The sequence below is a fragment of the Diplotaxodon limnothrissa genome, linkage group LG18 (assembly GCF_057381915.1).
Source record: "Diplotaxodon limnothrissa isolate DT_005_m linkage group LG18, D_limnothrissa_male_GT1.1, whole genome shotgun sequence".
In the NCBI taxonomy this organism is placed as follows: domain Eukaryota; kingdom Metazoa; phylum Chordata; class Actinopteri; order Cichliformes; family Cichlidae; genus Diplotaxodon; species Diplotaxodon limnothrissa.
The window spans coordinates 13806201-13822327 of NC_140613.1; the positions used below are offsets into that span (position 1 = coordinate 13806201).

Below are 16127 nucleotides of genomic sequence, written 5' to 3' on the forward strand. Positions count from 1 at the left end.
ACAACGTTCAACTGTGGATTTGGATTCGCTGTGATGCTGTTAGCAGCACAGTGTGATGTTTGTAGTGAGCGTGACTGGAAGGCTAGGTTGGATTATCCAATGGGCATTCTGGGCACGCGCCTGGGGACCTACGCGCTGTTGGAGGCCCACAAAACAAGCAAATAAAACTAAAAAAACTAAAAACTTTACATTTTGCAACCATACATTATCAAAACTTGGATGGATATTTTATTAGAACAAAATGATTTTGTGGCTCGTCTGTCTCTTTCACCCACATAATACTGAGGTTTGTAGTCTCTGAGAGAAGCAGAGAAGTGGCACTGGAAAGAGGTGCTGAAAGGAAGAAAGGGATGAGATCGCCAACTATCACATTATGATAGCTGGCTTTCATTTTCTTTGTCAGGTAGTCTCCATTTAGATCTATTCTGTGTACATGTACGCACACATTCCCGTATGTTTAGTCACCGAAGACAGAAAAAGCTGATTATCGAAACAAAGTTCTGTAACTCGATGATCCAGGAATACTGGAAAGTGTCATCGGTTGGTGAAGGATCGGCCAAAGATAATGACTAGAAAAAGCTCAAGGTGAATATTCACGTTACAATTGCAGATATTTACATAAAGGAGCAAAAATGGCCAATCACAATTTCAGGAGTTTTTTTTTTTCATTCTGGTAATCAATCGAGAAAAAATGTAGAACATGAAAGAAAACAGATTAAACATGGCACAAAGATTTATTTTATTTCTTTTAATTCTTGTGAGGATGAGTTAGAAATACGCTCACACTTGATGGCCGCTTTATAAGGTACACCTTGCTTGTACTATGATGGACTGTTTTTTTTAATAAACAGTTTTTTAAAAATTTATTTTGCATTCATTCCTTAACATCTCTCAGAGACTGTGGTCCATACTGGGATACTGATCACAGCAGAAACTGACTCAGTTTCACACCAGGCAATGTTTTTCCAGTCTTGGTAAGCCCATGTGAATTGTAGTCTAAGTTTCCTGTTCCTTGACTGGGAGGAGCTCTCAGTGTGGTCTTCTGTTACTGAAGCCCATTAAAGTTGGACATTTTTAATGTTTAGTGATGCCTTTCTACATACCTTACTTGTAACAAGTGTGTATTTCCTCTGACATCATCAATTCATTTTCACCACATAACCACCGCTCACTGGATATTTTGCTCTTTGAACCATTCGCTGTAAATCATACAGATAGTTGTGTGAAAAATCCCACATCAGTAGTTTGTGAAATACTCCCGTATTTCCTGTCTTTGATCAACAACCACCAGTACTGTCTTGATCACGTCTACGTGCCTGAATGCACTGACAGCTCCCATGCAGTTGGCTAATCACATACAATGAGTTGTTGTATCTAATAAAGTGGCCGGTGAGTGTTTTCACTAAAGAGCACTCTAATTATTACAATTAATTCCACAAGCCACTTTAACTTCCTAACACATCTGTTTCCCTTCAAAGGCAGGAGCTAGTGAAGATGACCTCAAATAAATAAATAAATATTTCATTAGCCACCCTGCTGCCACTGCTGGGGAGCCAATTGCATATGGGCTGATAAGAAAGCTCAATAATGCTGTCACGTCTGAAAATCTCTTTGTTATTCAGCTTTCGTTTCTCATCAACCTCTCAGTAAAAGGATGTGCAGGACAGGAATGTCACAGATAAGTATTTTTATTGGTATTCATATGTTTTACAGACTTAAGACTTAAATAACTTGCAGTTTTGTACATCATCACAGACACACAAAGTGCGGCTTTAATCAAGCATTACTTATCTTGGAGTCACAACACGAAGCACGACAGAACATCAAGGAAATCGAGGAACATCGAGGATCATTTGGGGTGCGTGTAGAAGCGGAAATCGCACCGTTTGATTTTTCAAGTCATTACACAAAAACAAAGAGCTGATCATTACAATTGCCAATCTGCGTACAGTTCACACTCGTCCACAAAATGAGACACAAACACACATGACCATTCAGTGTTCAGCTTCGAGCAGCCACCGCTGGAGCCTGCTGCTGATCAGTGGACTGCAGTTGTCTTCCAAGGTACTCCCTGTGAAAGAGAAACAGTTTGTTTGTTTGTTTTTACAGACTGAAAAAGCAAGAAACACTAAACATGCTGTCAAATAAGGCCATACCTCCTGTTACAAGGAACAAAGAAATATTTATAACAGTACATATTTTTCCTTAAATCAAAACATAACCGGTAAGCATTTGAAGTTCTGATAAATGGAGGATAATATCCACCCCGATCACCACCTGCCTGAATGTTTTCACTTCAATCTATTCTCTGATTGGGTGGATTCTGGATCTTTTATATCCTTTAATGTGAAAACAGGTTTTTAATGAAGCTTCTCATTTTAACAATATGAGCTTCTCCCAGGTATCCTGACATGATGTAATGCTGAAATATAGACCCATTATATATTACTTTGAAAGGTCACAGTTCGGCTTCATGTTTCTTCTTGGCAGTAACATTTTTAGATATGCTTCATGACACTCAAATTATCAGCAGCAGAAATATCAAATGCCTCTCAATAGTCTAAAAATGGGAATGGTGAATACTCATAACGACAGAGAATATTTTCTCCTTAAAAATATGCACGCTTAGACTCATCACTATTCTCCTTTTCTACAAAGCAACAGCGCCGTAAGGATGTCTTTATGAAACCACTGTACACTTCTATTTTTGAAGGAGGTTATTTTTTTATTTGCCCTATTATGAGAATGAATCACAGCAGTGAGATAAAACAGTACAATATGCATCCAACGCAGAAGCAGCAAAAAGCTTTTTCCAAACAACAGCACAGTACTTTCATGTGTTCGTCTCATACCTCTCTTACTGAAAATACCAAATACCTCTTTGTTAAATATTGACCAAACAACCAGGCTGGTAAAACCACAAGCTGCTATAGATCAACTCAAATATGATCCAAGACATATAAGAGCTTTTAAGCCTTTGATCTTTAGCTAACCCTCCTCTAACCCCCATCCACAGGCTTGTACAGAACTTCACATACACTCATCATGGGTGACATGGATGACTTTAAAAAACAGACCTGGGTGCATGAGCTTGACTTTATTTTGGATTTTCTCTAATTCATGCAGGGTCAAAGCACGGCACACCAACTGCTGGAGCTGTCAGAGATAACCTTCAGCCCATTCTCAAAAATCAGTTACAGTACGCTGATTTAGAGCACTGCCAGTGAGATTACAAAAAAAAAGGCAAATAGCAATAATTGGTAGGATGACTGATGAAGTTAGTGTCCCGCAGCCAAGGCACCTTTTCATATGTCTCTGTTGTAAGACACAGTGAAATGAGTCTTGGACATGAAACACTGCATGATATTAAGAAGTATTAGCCACAGTAAAATCAGCGGACACTCAAAGTTAGTTTTTACTGTCAAGATGTTATCTAATATTTCATTTTGCAGACAGCTGTCCAAAGTGAACTACAATAAATCTAATGTGCCACCTTTTGTTTATTCTATAAATTCTTGTTTAAACTTGTCTCTCCTTTTATTTTATTTTTTATATTTTTGCTTTTAAAATTGGCTATACAACCACACGTGCCATGCCTCTACTTAAGAAATGACAAATGAAATGGCAGTAAGTGCTTGCCCGTGGTGCTGAGGTGAAAGACACATACAGCTGATCAAAAATAGATTTTCTTTTCACACAGTTTCTGCTACACGACCGTTTCACAAGAACGGCAGCTTGTTCGACTGTTTACAAAAATCCTGCACCCACCGTGCAGCTGTGTTACAATTTTCATTAATGCAGTAATGTAACACGCCACAGTAATTATATTACAGTTACAATTATTTTGTTACTTTTGTTACTTTTGTTACAAAAGTTCTTCAGTAATCTTTTCACTGCCGAAAAAATTCAAACAAACAAACATACATGTTTTTTCTTCCTGTGCACTTGCACAACAATCAGCTCAAGTCAAAGTTGTAGATCAAAAAGAGATCTACGACTTTTTAGGAGTGTAGATATGGACATACTTTTATAGCACAAAAGGAAGAGAACGTGATGCTAAAGTGGACAAAACCAGTAACAATCTGAGTGAATGCTGACCCCAGCACAGCAGCCAGGTCCTGATCTTTAATGGGTAACAAACTGACGGGCAGTCAGACTTGCAGCCTACGTTTCTACCTGTTCATACTTCTATAGTAGAATCGCTATGGCGATCACTCTGAAGTCTCTTTGTGCTGGTTTTCATATGTAAAAAAAGATTGCATGTGTGTAACGAGTATGTGTGTAACGTGTGTAATGACTTTCTCCAGCAGGAAATGTACTGAATTACTTTAAAGAAAAATACAGAATAATGTGTAATACATTACTTTTTTGAGTAATAACCCTAGGACTAAATACAGCATTGTGGTTTTCAGGAAAGTAAACACTGGTGCTAAGACTTATTCAACATAAGCTGATTCTTTTGTAGTATTGTTTTAAATTTGCACTGCATTATAAAACAAACAGCATCTCTCTTTGCTCCGAGCGGCCTTTGGGGAGTGACTATACATGTAAACACCATCTGTGTACATTCAGTAAAGGTAGCGTGTCTGTATTTGTTACAGTATTTGACAGAAACACCTGAATCTATAATAATGTTAGAATACAAACAAGAATATGGGAAATCATCAATCAAATTTAAAAAAGGAGACAGTTCACAGTGACTCGGAGCACAGATTTGAGTTTGTTTGGCAAAAAAAGCCAGGCTACTGTATGAAAGGCAAACCAATACTATATCATGAACATGTCAAATGTCAGTAGAGAGGACTGACTGTAACTGAGACAAGCACAGCATAAAGGTGGCTGGACCAGCGATAGCTTAAGGCTTAAACGACAACCGTGGAGTTATGGAGCTTATTGGCAAAAACACCATTCAGTCAAAGCTTGCTGGAGATTTAGAAACACGTCAAAAACAATGACCAGATAACAGTTTGCGCACATTCAAGCATGCTGTTGTCATGACATCAGGGGCCTCAGAAAGGTAGGAACAAGAAAATGTTATATTAGAAACGACAAGTCAACCCACTCAAGGTGACAGCGGGTAAGGGAAGCGGCTTTGAAAAACTCTTCATTGTAATTAAAAAAAAAAAAGAAAAAAAAAAGTTCTCATCTCATTCACACACCTCTGTTTTCACGCAGGCAATGAGTGTAGGCAGCAGATTCTTCAGTATGACGAAAAAACCTTGAGAAATAGCTCACCCCCTCACATTAGGAGGTCGTGTTATGAGGACTGAAACTAGTAACAAAGTGTTCATCTTAATGGAGAAATATGGCATGAGCAACATTCCTTTCTTTAATTATTATGTTTTATTTTACAAAAAAACCACCAACGTTGCTCAACATGCCCTACACAAGAGGTAGGTGTGGATGGAGGGTGTCTTATAAGAACTACCTGCATAAATGAGGACAGGTGAATGTCTTTAAATGTGATTTATGTGCTGGGCATTAAAATTATGAGCTGCTGCTTTCAAAAGCTACAAGGGAAGAATAAAAGAAAAAAGCTGTCAAACAAAATGTCAATTTCCATATAAAATTTAATTTACTTAGTCTTGTATTCAGGCGTGTGCAGAAGTTTTGCATCCATTTTAAACCAGACTTCATACACAGTTGTAATCCCTGCTTTTCATTTTTTGAAGTAAAACATTCGTATGCAGCCTTCAGGTTTTTTCTCCTCCTGTTTTAATACTCAATTCTTCCACCTTCATTTGAACTTAACATTCTTTAACTTCACTCTGACTCTTTCATTTTTATTCCCCACGTAAAAACAGGAGAATCTCAAACAAGATACGGAAGCTAATTTATGGCATGCAGTAAATGCAGAGGTGATGCTTATATACGATTCTACGTTCTACTTCATTTCATTTATATTTTGCTTCTACGTAGCCACACATTCATGCATTTTTCATACATTTTCATGCTTAATCCTTGTACTTGATCATATTCAGAAAAAAATATTTTTTGTTGATTTTAGTTTGTCTTATTTGTTTCTTGCTTGTTGAACAACTTAGCACTGACTTTTGAATAATTAAAGCATAAGAAAGTTTTCTTTAGTTGAATGAAAATACCAAAGATACAACAATTTTACAGGCATAAAAAAGTATTTTTGTACCAACAAGGTGGTTTTCAAAGAGTTACTCAAAGCATGGCACATTTTAGCATGGTGTTCAGTGTGTCCTCAAAAAGAAACAAGAAAACTGGAAAGTAGAGGAGAACAGAAGAAATAGCAGGCATTAAAAAAAACTATGTGCAGGATATGAACAGTATCTGAAAGTCCTGCCCCTAAGAAAGAAAGAAAAATCCATCAAAGACCTGATAGAAGACCTGAGAGATGCATTTGACCTTTCAGCTGAATTGTGTACTGTTTGCAAAAGTCTCATCAGAAATGGTCTCAGTGAAAGTGTGGCTGTCAACAAACCATTTTTAAGGAAGGGAAACGGGGAGATAAGGCTGAGGTATGCCAAATTATACAAGAATTGGAGTGATAATCACCGGCAACAGGTCTTATAGAGTGATGATGCCAGATTTGACATTATTGGTTCAATTTTTCATCAGTACAGATAATTACAGAGGATGTCAGGAGAGAGTTACAACAGTGAGCGTCTAAAGCCATCTGTAAAACACAGTGGACACTCTCTAAAAGCTTTGGGCTACATGTCAGTGAGTTTTGTTGGTGATCTTGTCAAAATTGATGGAATTATTAACACAAATTGGAACCTTCAGATTTTGATCCACCATGCAATACCATCAGAAAAGCTTCTGATTGGCAACGCTATTTTTCAGCCTGATAGTGATCCTAAAGACACTGCCAAGGCAGTAAAAGAATACCTGGATAAATAAGTGCATACTATCAGTCATGGATTGGCCTCCCCAGAGCCCAGACATCAGTAGTACTAAAGCTTTGCAGGACAATCGTAAAAGAGAACGGAACAAAAAGGAAACCAGCATCCAAAGAACAGATCTGAATGTCCTGCAAGAAGCCAGGAGAATTATTCCTGAAGACGTTCCGGCTTTGTAAAAGAAAAACGTGGTCGCACCAAATATTGACTTTCAAGCTCGTTAGAATTGTACAAACTTTATTTTTGCCATATATTTTGAAATTCCATTTATAGTTGCTGTACCTGTTACATATTTTCCTACCAAAATATAAAGAAATAAGGAGTGTCTCAACACGTTTCCACAGTACTGTAAACAGTGTTGGGCAAGTTACTTTGAAAAAGTAATTAATTATAGTTATTAGTTACTTCTTCAAAAAAGTAACTGAGTTAGTAACTGAGTTACAATAGTCTAAAAGTAATTAATTACTTGAAAAGTAACTATTGCGTTACTTTAAAAAAAAGAAAAGAAAAAAGTTTAACCCTCTGGGGTCCAGGGTATAATTGGCCATTTTTAACTACTTTTGATTTTCCCTCCACATTTCACCTTTAAAAACTATTTACTTTGCCTTGTTTGGTATCATCCTTTTCAGCCCAACCTCACATGTCTGAATTTACAGTTATGTTTTCATTTTTACATACTGTATTAACACAATTGATCTAAAATCAGACAAAAAACATAAAATCAGAGTAGAAAAAGTTATATTTTTTACTGTAACAACCACAAACATGTTTAACGAATCATATTTCATAACTTTAAATGCAAATATAAATTGTCAATTTTAAAATCCTATGTACAAGTTTTGCAAACAAAGTTATTTGCATCCATTTACCTTTTATCTTGATTTTTTAAATAACCATTTCAAACTATTTACAGAACAATCAGCTGTTCTGCATTCAATAAGATGCCACACAAATTATTTGTGCCACAAAAATTTTTTTTCTGTCCACTATGAAGGAGAACATCACAGCCTGATACCTGCAGGTGTGACAGCAGCAGGAGTATCACTCCTGTTTCTACCTGGAGACAGCAGTCACCTCATTGTTCTGACACACAACACAAAACTATCCACAACACTACACACTGACTACACAAGACAACACATTAACTACACACTCCAAACAAGCTAAACGTCACAAATCTCTCACATCTCAAAACTCGCTCTCTCTCCTTTTCTGCTGTCTTTCTCTCTCTCTCGCTCTCTCTCTCTCACACTCCTAAAACTTCCCCTTGGGGGGGTCATAAGCAGAGAGTGCTTGCTAGCGCTGTCCTTACGTGACGAAACTATTGAGGAAAAAACGCCGCGTATATATATTGGCCTATCAACACAATTTAAAAACTGGTATCTATCACCTTGTTGCTTTGTCTTTAAGTGGTCATGTGATTGGCTTACCACGAATACTCTATTCTTCCTCAGTCAAACAGCAGGACTCATGCGATCGTTTTGCCCTCTTAGCTCCAGGTGTCGTGCTAGACAGTGATCGTGATTATCGTCCGCGGGAGCGCGCGCAGCTGCTTAAAGCTGTAGCGTCCAGATTACTTACGTAGGCAGCTACTTCCGTGCAACTGATATAAGATGCCGTAAGCTGAACACAGCTTCAACCGTCTGTTTGTTGAAAAATAGTAACGGACCGCATTTTCTTGTTAGTAACTGTAACGGCGTTGTAACGATAGGAATAGTAATTAGTTAGATTACTCGTTACTGAAAAAAGTAACGGCGTTAGTAACGGCGTTACTTGTAATGCCGTTACTTGCAACGCCGTTACTTGCAACGCCGTTATTCCCATCACTGACTGTAAATGATCTTTGAGCTTTCTGGAAATTTCAAGTCACTGAACCCAATGTTCTTCCTCCCTTTCTGTAACTCTTAGTGGTATTTCAAACAAATAAACTTCTGTCCACGCATGACTGATCACATTGCCCACTTGGAACATCACTGTAATATTAATCATAATACCTCCATCCAGAGTTGCTCAGGAAACTGAAAGTGTGTGTTTTAGATAGTGGCAGCAAAAACAAACATATTCCCACTTAATGCTAGTTGGCTTTCATTTTTATTGTTTCCAAGAAATCCAGTACACAGAAGACACACACAAAGACGGGGAGGTGAAGTGGATGTCCGGAAAATGTTGCTAGTGGTGACTTAACCTAAGTAAAATCAAGCATGACGAGTTTATAATGGTGCTTGCAATGGGTCTAAAGAGCCTAAGAATAAAAAAAAAAAAAAAAGACAAAAGTTAGCCATACAGTTTGCAAATTTTGGCTATGAAGATAAATATGCATCACAAAGTGTGAGAACTCCAAAGGTGGGCATGAACCCCAGCAGATGGAAGTGTCAAACAAAATATTTGGAATTTCAACAGAGAAGCAGCAGAAGCTTGTTTGCATAATATTTTAATCCAGCTGTTAGTGGTAATTATAACTGTGCAACTGATAATGAGATATGGAAGAAAAGAGCAGAGTAATTGCAGCAAAATGCTGTAGCCAACAATTCAGTGGGTGTTATCATCTTACAGTCTGTATCAGACACAAGTGTATTCAATCCATGATGCACAAGTGGGGTTGTGATCCCCCTAAAAGGTTGCTGCAATCTCAGTCTGCAGGTTAAGAATATGAATGATAGATATGTACATGATACACTAAATTAAGGTGCCATAGCACCACTGTAGCATTTTCTAACTGATCTTTCTTGATGCTGTAATTACCAGCTGAAATTTACTTGAACACATTTATGCCAGCCACAAGTTGCAAAATAGTGTGAACAATCATCTAAATCAATCTACTTTTGGCAAATAAGATCATTCAAGTTATTTTCTGTAAGACTGAGAAGCAGAGGAAAGACACTATCTATGTAAAGTTCACTCTGGGTAAATTCGTGACATGAGAAACATACAGCCCAGCACATTTGACATTTTGTGGAACATCCTAGTCTGTCAATATTTTGAACCTAAGTCATGCACATCTTGATCTGACCCCAGCGCAGCCCTGCTGTCCACACAGTTATTTTGCCTCATTACACTTGCTTTCAGGCCAGTGAGGACACGTTCCGACCATAATTCAAGTAAATGTAAACAAAAATTCAGACAACCGGCTCTCACCCTGCATTAGCCTGATTAGCCAACAGCACATCAAACGCACAAAGGCAGAATCCTAAAAACGCCTCTCCAGTCACGTTTTAGGATATAAAAGTGCTTTTTTTCTCTCATATGTCTGAGGCAAATTTGAGAGATTGCATGGCCTCTTCCTCCTTAAATGAAAGTTACAAAATCTAACCATATTTAAACATTTTTATTCAAGATGCTGCATGCAGGACACAGATACAATGTGTAAAAATGTGATTTTCAGTGTATACATCACACTTGTGCTAACTCACATTTTCCATTATTGGCTTTACATCTACATTATTTTAATTATGGGTTTAAATAAAGTTTAAATAAGCGAAACATATCAATCTCCCTAGCTATGATGACTAAATGCTCAAAAATGAAATTTTCATTGACCATCCAATATAGTCTTACATGACTAACTTTTTTAGATTGTTTTAGGTCAACAACTAATTTGCCTCTTTCTGATCATTTTTGCATCTTCAGCATTCTCATCAGTATGACTGTTCACTGACCTTGTGTCATTTCCAACCAATCTCCGCTCACGTTAACCTTAGCGGATGTCTAATCAGCCAGAGTAAATCATAATATGCATGAGGGTGTGCATGGTCTTTAATCACTAGCGTGTAGCTGTAGCTGATTGGTTTTTTTTCATGTCAGGAAAGTTCAGCTAATGCTTTAAGGTTAAGTTCATGTGAGTGAGTTACATCAAACAGAAGCTATAAAAAGTGCTCATACCAGTTGTGGACCATCAGCTTCTGCACAGCCAACAGGGCGTTGTACCGGACTAGCTGGTCCTCATGGTGCATATGATTCATCACAAGCTGTTTTCCACCGAGCTGCTCAATTACTCTGAAATGGGAGTGTTATAGGGAATAATGGGACAGAGGTTTTATATACAGTAAACAGGTACTATTTTCGTATTTTAGGTCATTCAGTGAGCCATCATGTAATCTAATCCAGCCTAGGTGAAATTTTCTGTGTATCTAATACAGGGTCACTGGCCTTTGTGAAAGGATAAAACACAGTGAAAAGGAAACCAGATGTAATGCTTGTAATATTAACGCAAAAGGTTTGATCAAAGAAAAAGTAGGTGCTAGCACTGATACTATTACGCATTTCCATTGGGTGAACTTATTCCATCCAGGTGCATGATATTCTGAATGAATTGCAGTGTATATATATTACTGAACTGCCAGTTTGTCTTCACAGCACTGACCCTGAAGTTCACTTTGTTAGAGGATCACTGGGTTCATACTGAAGACCCTGGATCAAATTCCCCCACTGAATCATCCTCTCAAATGGCACTTAAATTCAACAAGGCACATAAATTGGGTAAATAAACTATTTTGGTTGTTTAGGCCTGTGCTGACTTGTGATTAAATGAGGAGTTCTGCTAGTCAGGTAGAGCTTCTGCTGCTCCACATTAAACCAACTGTCTGAGTTCTGTTCGGGATCTCCACCAAACTACCCACCCTGAGCTCTCCCTCTGATATACTCACATCTAATCCTGACATTCTGCTCATTCCCAATGACAATCCAAACATCTGCCACCTCAAGCTCAGCCTCCTGTCTTTTTGTCAGTGCCCTAGTCTCCAAACCATAGTAGCAGGTGACAATAACATATTGTAAACTTTCCCTTTCACTCTTTTTTCACAAATCATGCCTCACACTGTGTTTGTGCCAGGAAAGATAGTGACTGAACCTCGTCAAGTCCAGCCAGACTTGTCTCTATTTGAACTCATATAACTAATATTTGCTATCCTTACTGTTTCACCTATCTCCCTCTCATCCACAAACATATTCTTTCTTGCCTCTGCTCACTTTGCTTCCTTCCTCCAGCACTTACCTCAATCTCTCCAAACTTACTTTGGTTTGGCATAAATTGTTAGTCACAATTGACACATTTTGGGTACCTTTAAGTTTGAGTAGATTTGATTTATTAAAAAAAAAAAAAAAGACTATTTAAGTATCACTGAAGTATGTTAAATAATATTACTGGCAGGTGAGATGGCAGTAATGAGATGTTTGCCAGTGACCATTAAACAACAAACAGATGAACAGAACATTACTACGCAACACCCGACTGGCACAATCTGCATGGAGCAGTCAGATTAGATGTGACTGTATAAAACGAGAAACACACAAAGCCTTAAATGATTACCACTGCCAAAAATCTGGTGTCAAGGGCAAACTGTGCTAGGCAAAGCCAGCATAAAACAACTCCGTTACAACGATGGGCTGTCATTTGAGGCAGGGTGTGTGGGAGGTGATCTTCAAAAAAAATCTTTAATAGATTTTAGTGAATATCTAATAGTATTTATGCTTAACATCTCACCTTTTACCACGTGGATAATGCCGCACATACTCTCCAATGTCATGAGCTGCCACTGCTATAACCTGAGGATCATCGGACACTTCCAACAGCCTCGTCAAAATCCTTTCAAAGAAACACAGTGAAAATAAAACATTAAAATGCAGAGGTCTGTTTGCATAAAAAAGATTCAATCACTTAATTCTTACTGATCTCAATCACATATCCTTAAAGACGCTTCTAGGCAAAGATTTTTCTGAGAAAGCTTCAAGAAAAATATAAGAGCTGAGATTACTTTCTTTAAAGCAGTTTTCTAAGTAGAAACGCTCTTATTCTCACTAAGCCAAGGTTAGTGCTACTTTAAAACTGGAAATCCCAAACACTAAACTCTGAAGCCAAGGATATTAGATGTAAGGCATGCAGTGAAAAAGTGGCTTCTTCAACATGGAATAAAGCCTTCGTGAGATTTAAGGGTAAATACTAAAAAAACAGAAGGCTAATTTAAGCCGAGGTGATGGCTGAGCTGATTACAGAGAGGGGACAGCGATGAGACAATGAGGATTTTTACAGAATGTCAATAGCACAACAGTGTGTGACCCGAATAATGAAGAACACACACACACCAACGGATGTTTTATCTCTGGCGATCTGAGTCCTTAGATCAGAAACACAGACACATGATGTTGGGAGTGTAACTCATAGCTGATAAAAGTAAGGCATTGGGAAGGTATCTCGAAAGAACTGATTGTGAGTCAAGTATAAAACTGGATTTTTCCATAGCAGCATCTAGTCACGCCATGAAAGGCTGCATGCTGTCCAAGTGTTGTATGTATGTATGTATGTATGTATGTATGTATGTATGTATGTATGTATGTATGTATGTGTGTGTGTGTGTGTGTGTGTGTGTGTGTGTGTGTGTGTGTGTGTGTGTGTGTGTGTGTATATATATATATAAAAAAAACACCCAGCACGCCCCTGCGGGCGGTTTATCCTTCAAGCTCGGGTCCTCTACCAGAGGCCTGGGAGCTTGAGGGTCCTGCGCAGTATCTTAGCTGTTCCCAGGACTGCGCTCTTCTGGACAGAGATTTCCGATGTTGTTCCCGGGATCTGCTGGAGCCACTCGCCTAGCTTGGGAGTCACCGCACCTAGTGCTCCGATTACCACGGGGACCACCGTTACCTTCACCCTCCACATCCTCTCGAGCTCTTCTCTGAGCCCTTGGTATTTCTCCAGCTTCTCGTGTTCCTTCTTCCTGATATTGCTGTCATTCGGAACCGCTACATCGATCACTACGGCCGCCTTCTTCTGTTTGTCTACCACCACTATGTCCGGTTGGTTAGCCACCACCATTTTGTCCGTCTGTATCTGGAAGTCCCACAGGATCTTAGCTCGGTCATTCTCCACCACCCTTGGGGGCATCTCCCATTTTGACCTCGGGACTTCCAGGTTGTACTCAGCACAGATGTTCCTGTACACTATGCCGGCCACTTGGTTATGGCGTTCCATGTATGCCTTGCCTGCTAGCATCTTGCACCCTGCTGTTATGTGCTGGATTGTCTCTGGGGCATCTTTACACAGCCTGCACCTGGGGTCTTGCCTGGTGTGATAGACCCCAGCCTCTATGGATCTTGTGCTCAGAGCTTGTTCTTGTGCTGCCATGATTAGTGCCTCTGTGCTGTCTTTCAGTCCAGCTTTGTCCAGCCACTGGTAGGATTTCTGGATATCAGCCACCTCCTCTATCTGCCGGTGGTACATACCGTGCAGGGGCCTGTCCTTCCATGATGGTTCCTCGTCTCCCTCCTCTTTCTTGGGTTTCTGCTGCCTGAGGTATTCACTGAGCACTCGGTCAGTTGGGGCCATCTTCCCAATGTATTCTTGGATGTTCCTTGTCTCATCCTGGACTGTGGTGCTGACACTCACCAGTCCCCGGCCCCCTTCCTTCCGCTTATCGTACAGCCTCAGGGTGCTGGACTTGGGGTGAAACCCTCCATGCATGGTAAGGAGCTTTCTTGTCTTTATGTCAGTGGTTTCTATCTCCTCCTTTGGCCAGCTTATTACCCCAGCAGGGTATCTGATCACGGGCAGGGCGTATGTGTTGATGGCCCGGATCTTGTTCTTACCATTCAGCTGACTCCTCAGGACTTGCCTGACCCTCTGCAGGTACTTGGTGGTTGCAGCCTTTCTAGCGGCCTCTTCATGGTTCCCATTTGCCTGCGGGATCCCCAGGTACTTGTAACCGTCCTCTATGTCTGCAATGTTGCCTTCTGGTAGATCAATCCCCTCAGTTCTGACTACCTTCCCTCTCTTTGTTACCATCCGACTACACTTCTCCAGTCCGAACGACATTCCAATGTCATTGCTGTATAGCCTGGTAGTGTGGATCAGTGAATCGATGTCTCGTTCACTCTTGGCATACAGCTTGATGTCATCCATGTACAGGAGGTGGCTGACAACTGCTCCGTTCCGTAGTCGGTATCCGTAGCCAGTCTTGTTAATGATCTCACTGAGGGGGTTCAGGCCTATGCAGAACAGCAGTGGGGACAGAGCATCTCCTTGGTAGATCCCGCACTTGATGGTAACTTGTGCTATGGGCTTGGAGTTGGCCTCTAGTGTTGTACGCCACATCCCCATTGAGTTCCTGATGAAGGCTCTTAGGGTCCCATTGATCTTGTACAATTCTAGGCATTCCAGTATCCAGCTGTGGGGCATTGAGTCATAGGCCTTCTTGTAATCAATCCAGGCAGTGCACAGGTTGGTCAGTCTGGTCTTGCAGTCTCGGCTGATTGTTCTGTCTACCAGTAGCTGGTGTTTTGCACCTCTGGTATTCTTGCCAATTCCTTTCTGTGTCCCGCTCATGTATTGACCCATGTGCCTGTTCATCTTAGCCGATATGATACCTGACAGGAGCTTCCATGTAGTACTGAGGCAGGTTATTGGTCGGTAGTTGGAGGGGACCGGTCCCTTCTTGGGGTCCTTGGGGATCAGGACCGTCCGGCCTTCAGTTAGCCATTCCGGGTGTCTTTCGTTAACTAGCAGCTGGTTCATTTGTGCTGCCAGACACTCGTGGAGTGCAGTCAGCTTCTTCAGCCAGTAGGTGTGAACCATGTCGGGCCCTGGTGCTGTCCAACTCTTCATACTGGAGACCCTTTCTTGGATATCTGCCACTGTGATGGTTACTGGACCCTGTTCAGGGAGGTCGCTGTGGTCTGCCCTCAGATCCTCTAGCCACTGAGCATTGCCGTTATGGGTTGCATCCTTCTCCCATATGCTCTTCCAGTATTGTTCTGTCTCCAGCCTTGGTGGTGCTGTTCTCTTATTGTTCCCTTGCCACTGAGAGTACACCTTTGCTATACATATATACACACACACATATATATATACATACACACACACATATATATATACATACACACACACACACATATATACATACACACACACACACACACATATATATATATATACATATGTGTGTATATACATATGTGTGTATGTATATATATATATATATATATATATATATATATATATGAACAGGGTCCAGTAACCATCACAGTGGCAGATATCCAAGAAAGGGTCTCCAGTATGAAGAGTTGGACAGCACCAGGGCCCGACATGGTTCACGCCTACTGGCTGAAGAAGCTGACTGCACTCCACGAGCGTCTGGCAGCACAAATGAACCAGCTGCTAGTTAACGAGAGACACCCGGAATGGCTAACTGAAGGCCGGACGGTCCTGATCCCCAAGGACCCCAAGAAGGGACCGGTCCCCTCCAACTACCGACCAATAACCTGCCTCAG

At 40.2% G+C, this 16127-nt stretch overlaps 1 protein-coding gene across 1 annotated transcript in view; it reads right to left on the reverse strand.

Moving 5' to 3' along the window:
• Positions 1–1678: 1678 nt before the first annotated feature.
• The window catches only part of atp6v1h (ATPase H+ transporting V1 subunit H), a 38545-nt gene continuing 24096 nt past the window's right edge, over positions 1679–16127 (reverse strand). The window contains exons 12-14 of the mRNA XM_085377612.1: positions 12352–12453; positions 10752–10865; positions 1679–2071 (exon numbers count right to left, since the gene is read on the reverse strand). Coding sequence (XP_085233738.1) covers positions 2002–2071; positions 10752–10865; positions 12352–12453 — 286 coding nt within the window. The 3' untranslated portion in view covers positions 1679–2001. The remainder of the gene's footprint in view (positions 2072–10751; positions 10866–12351; positions 12454–16127) is intronic.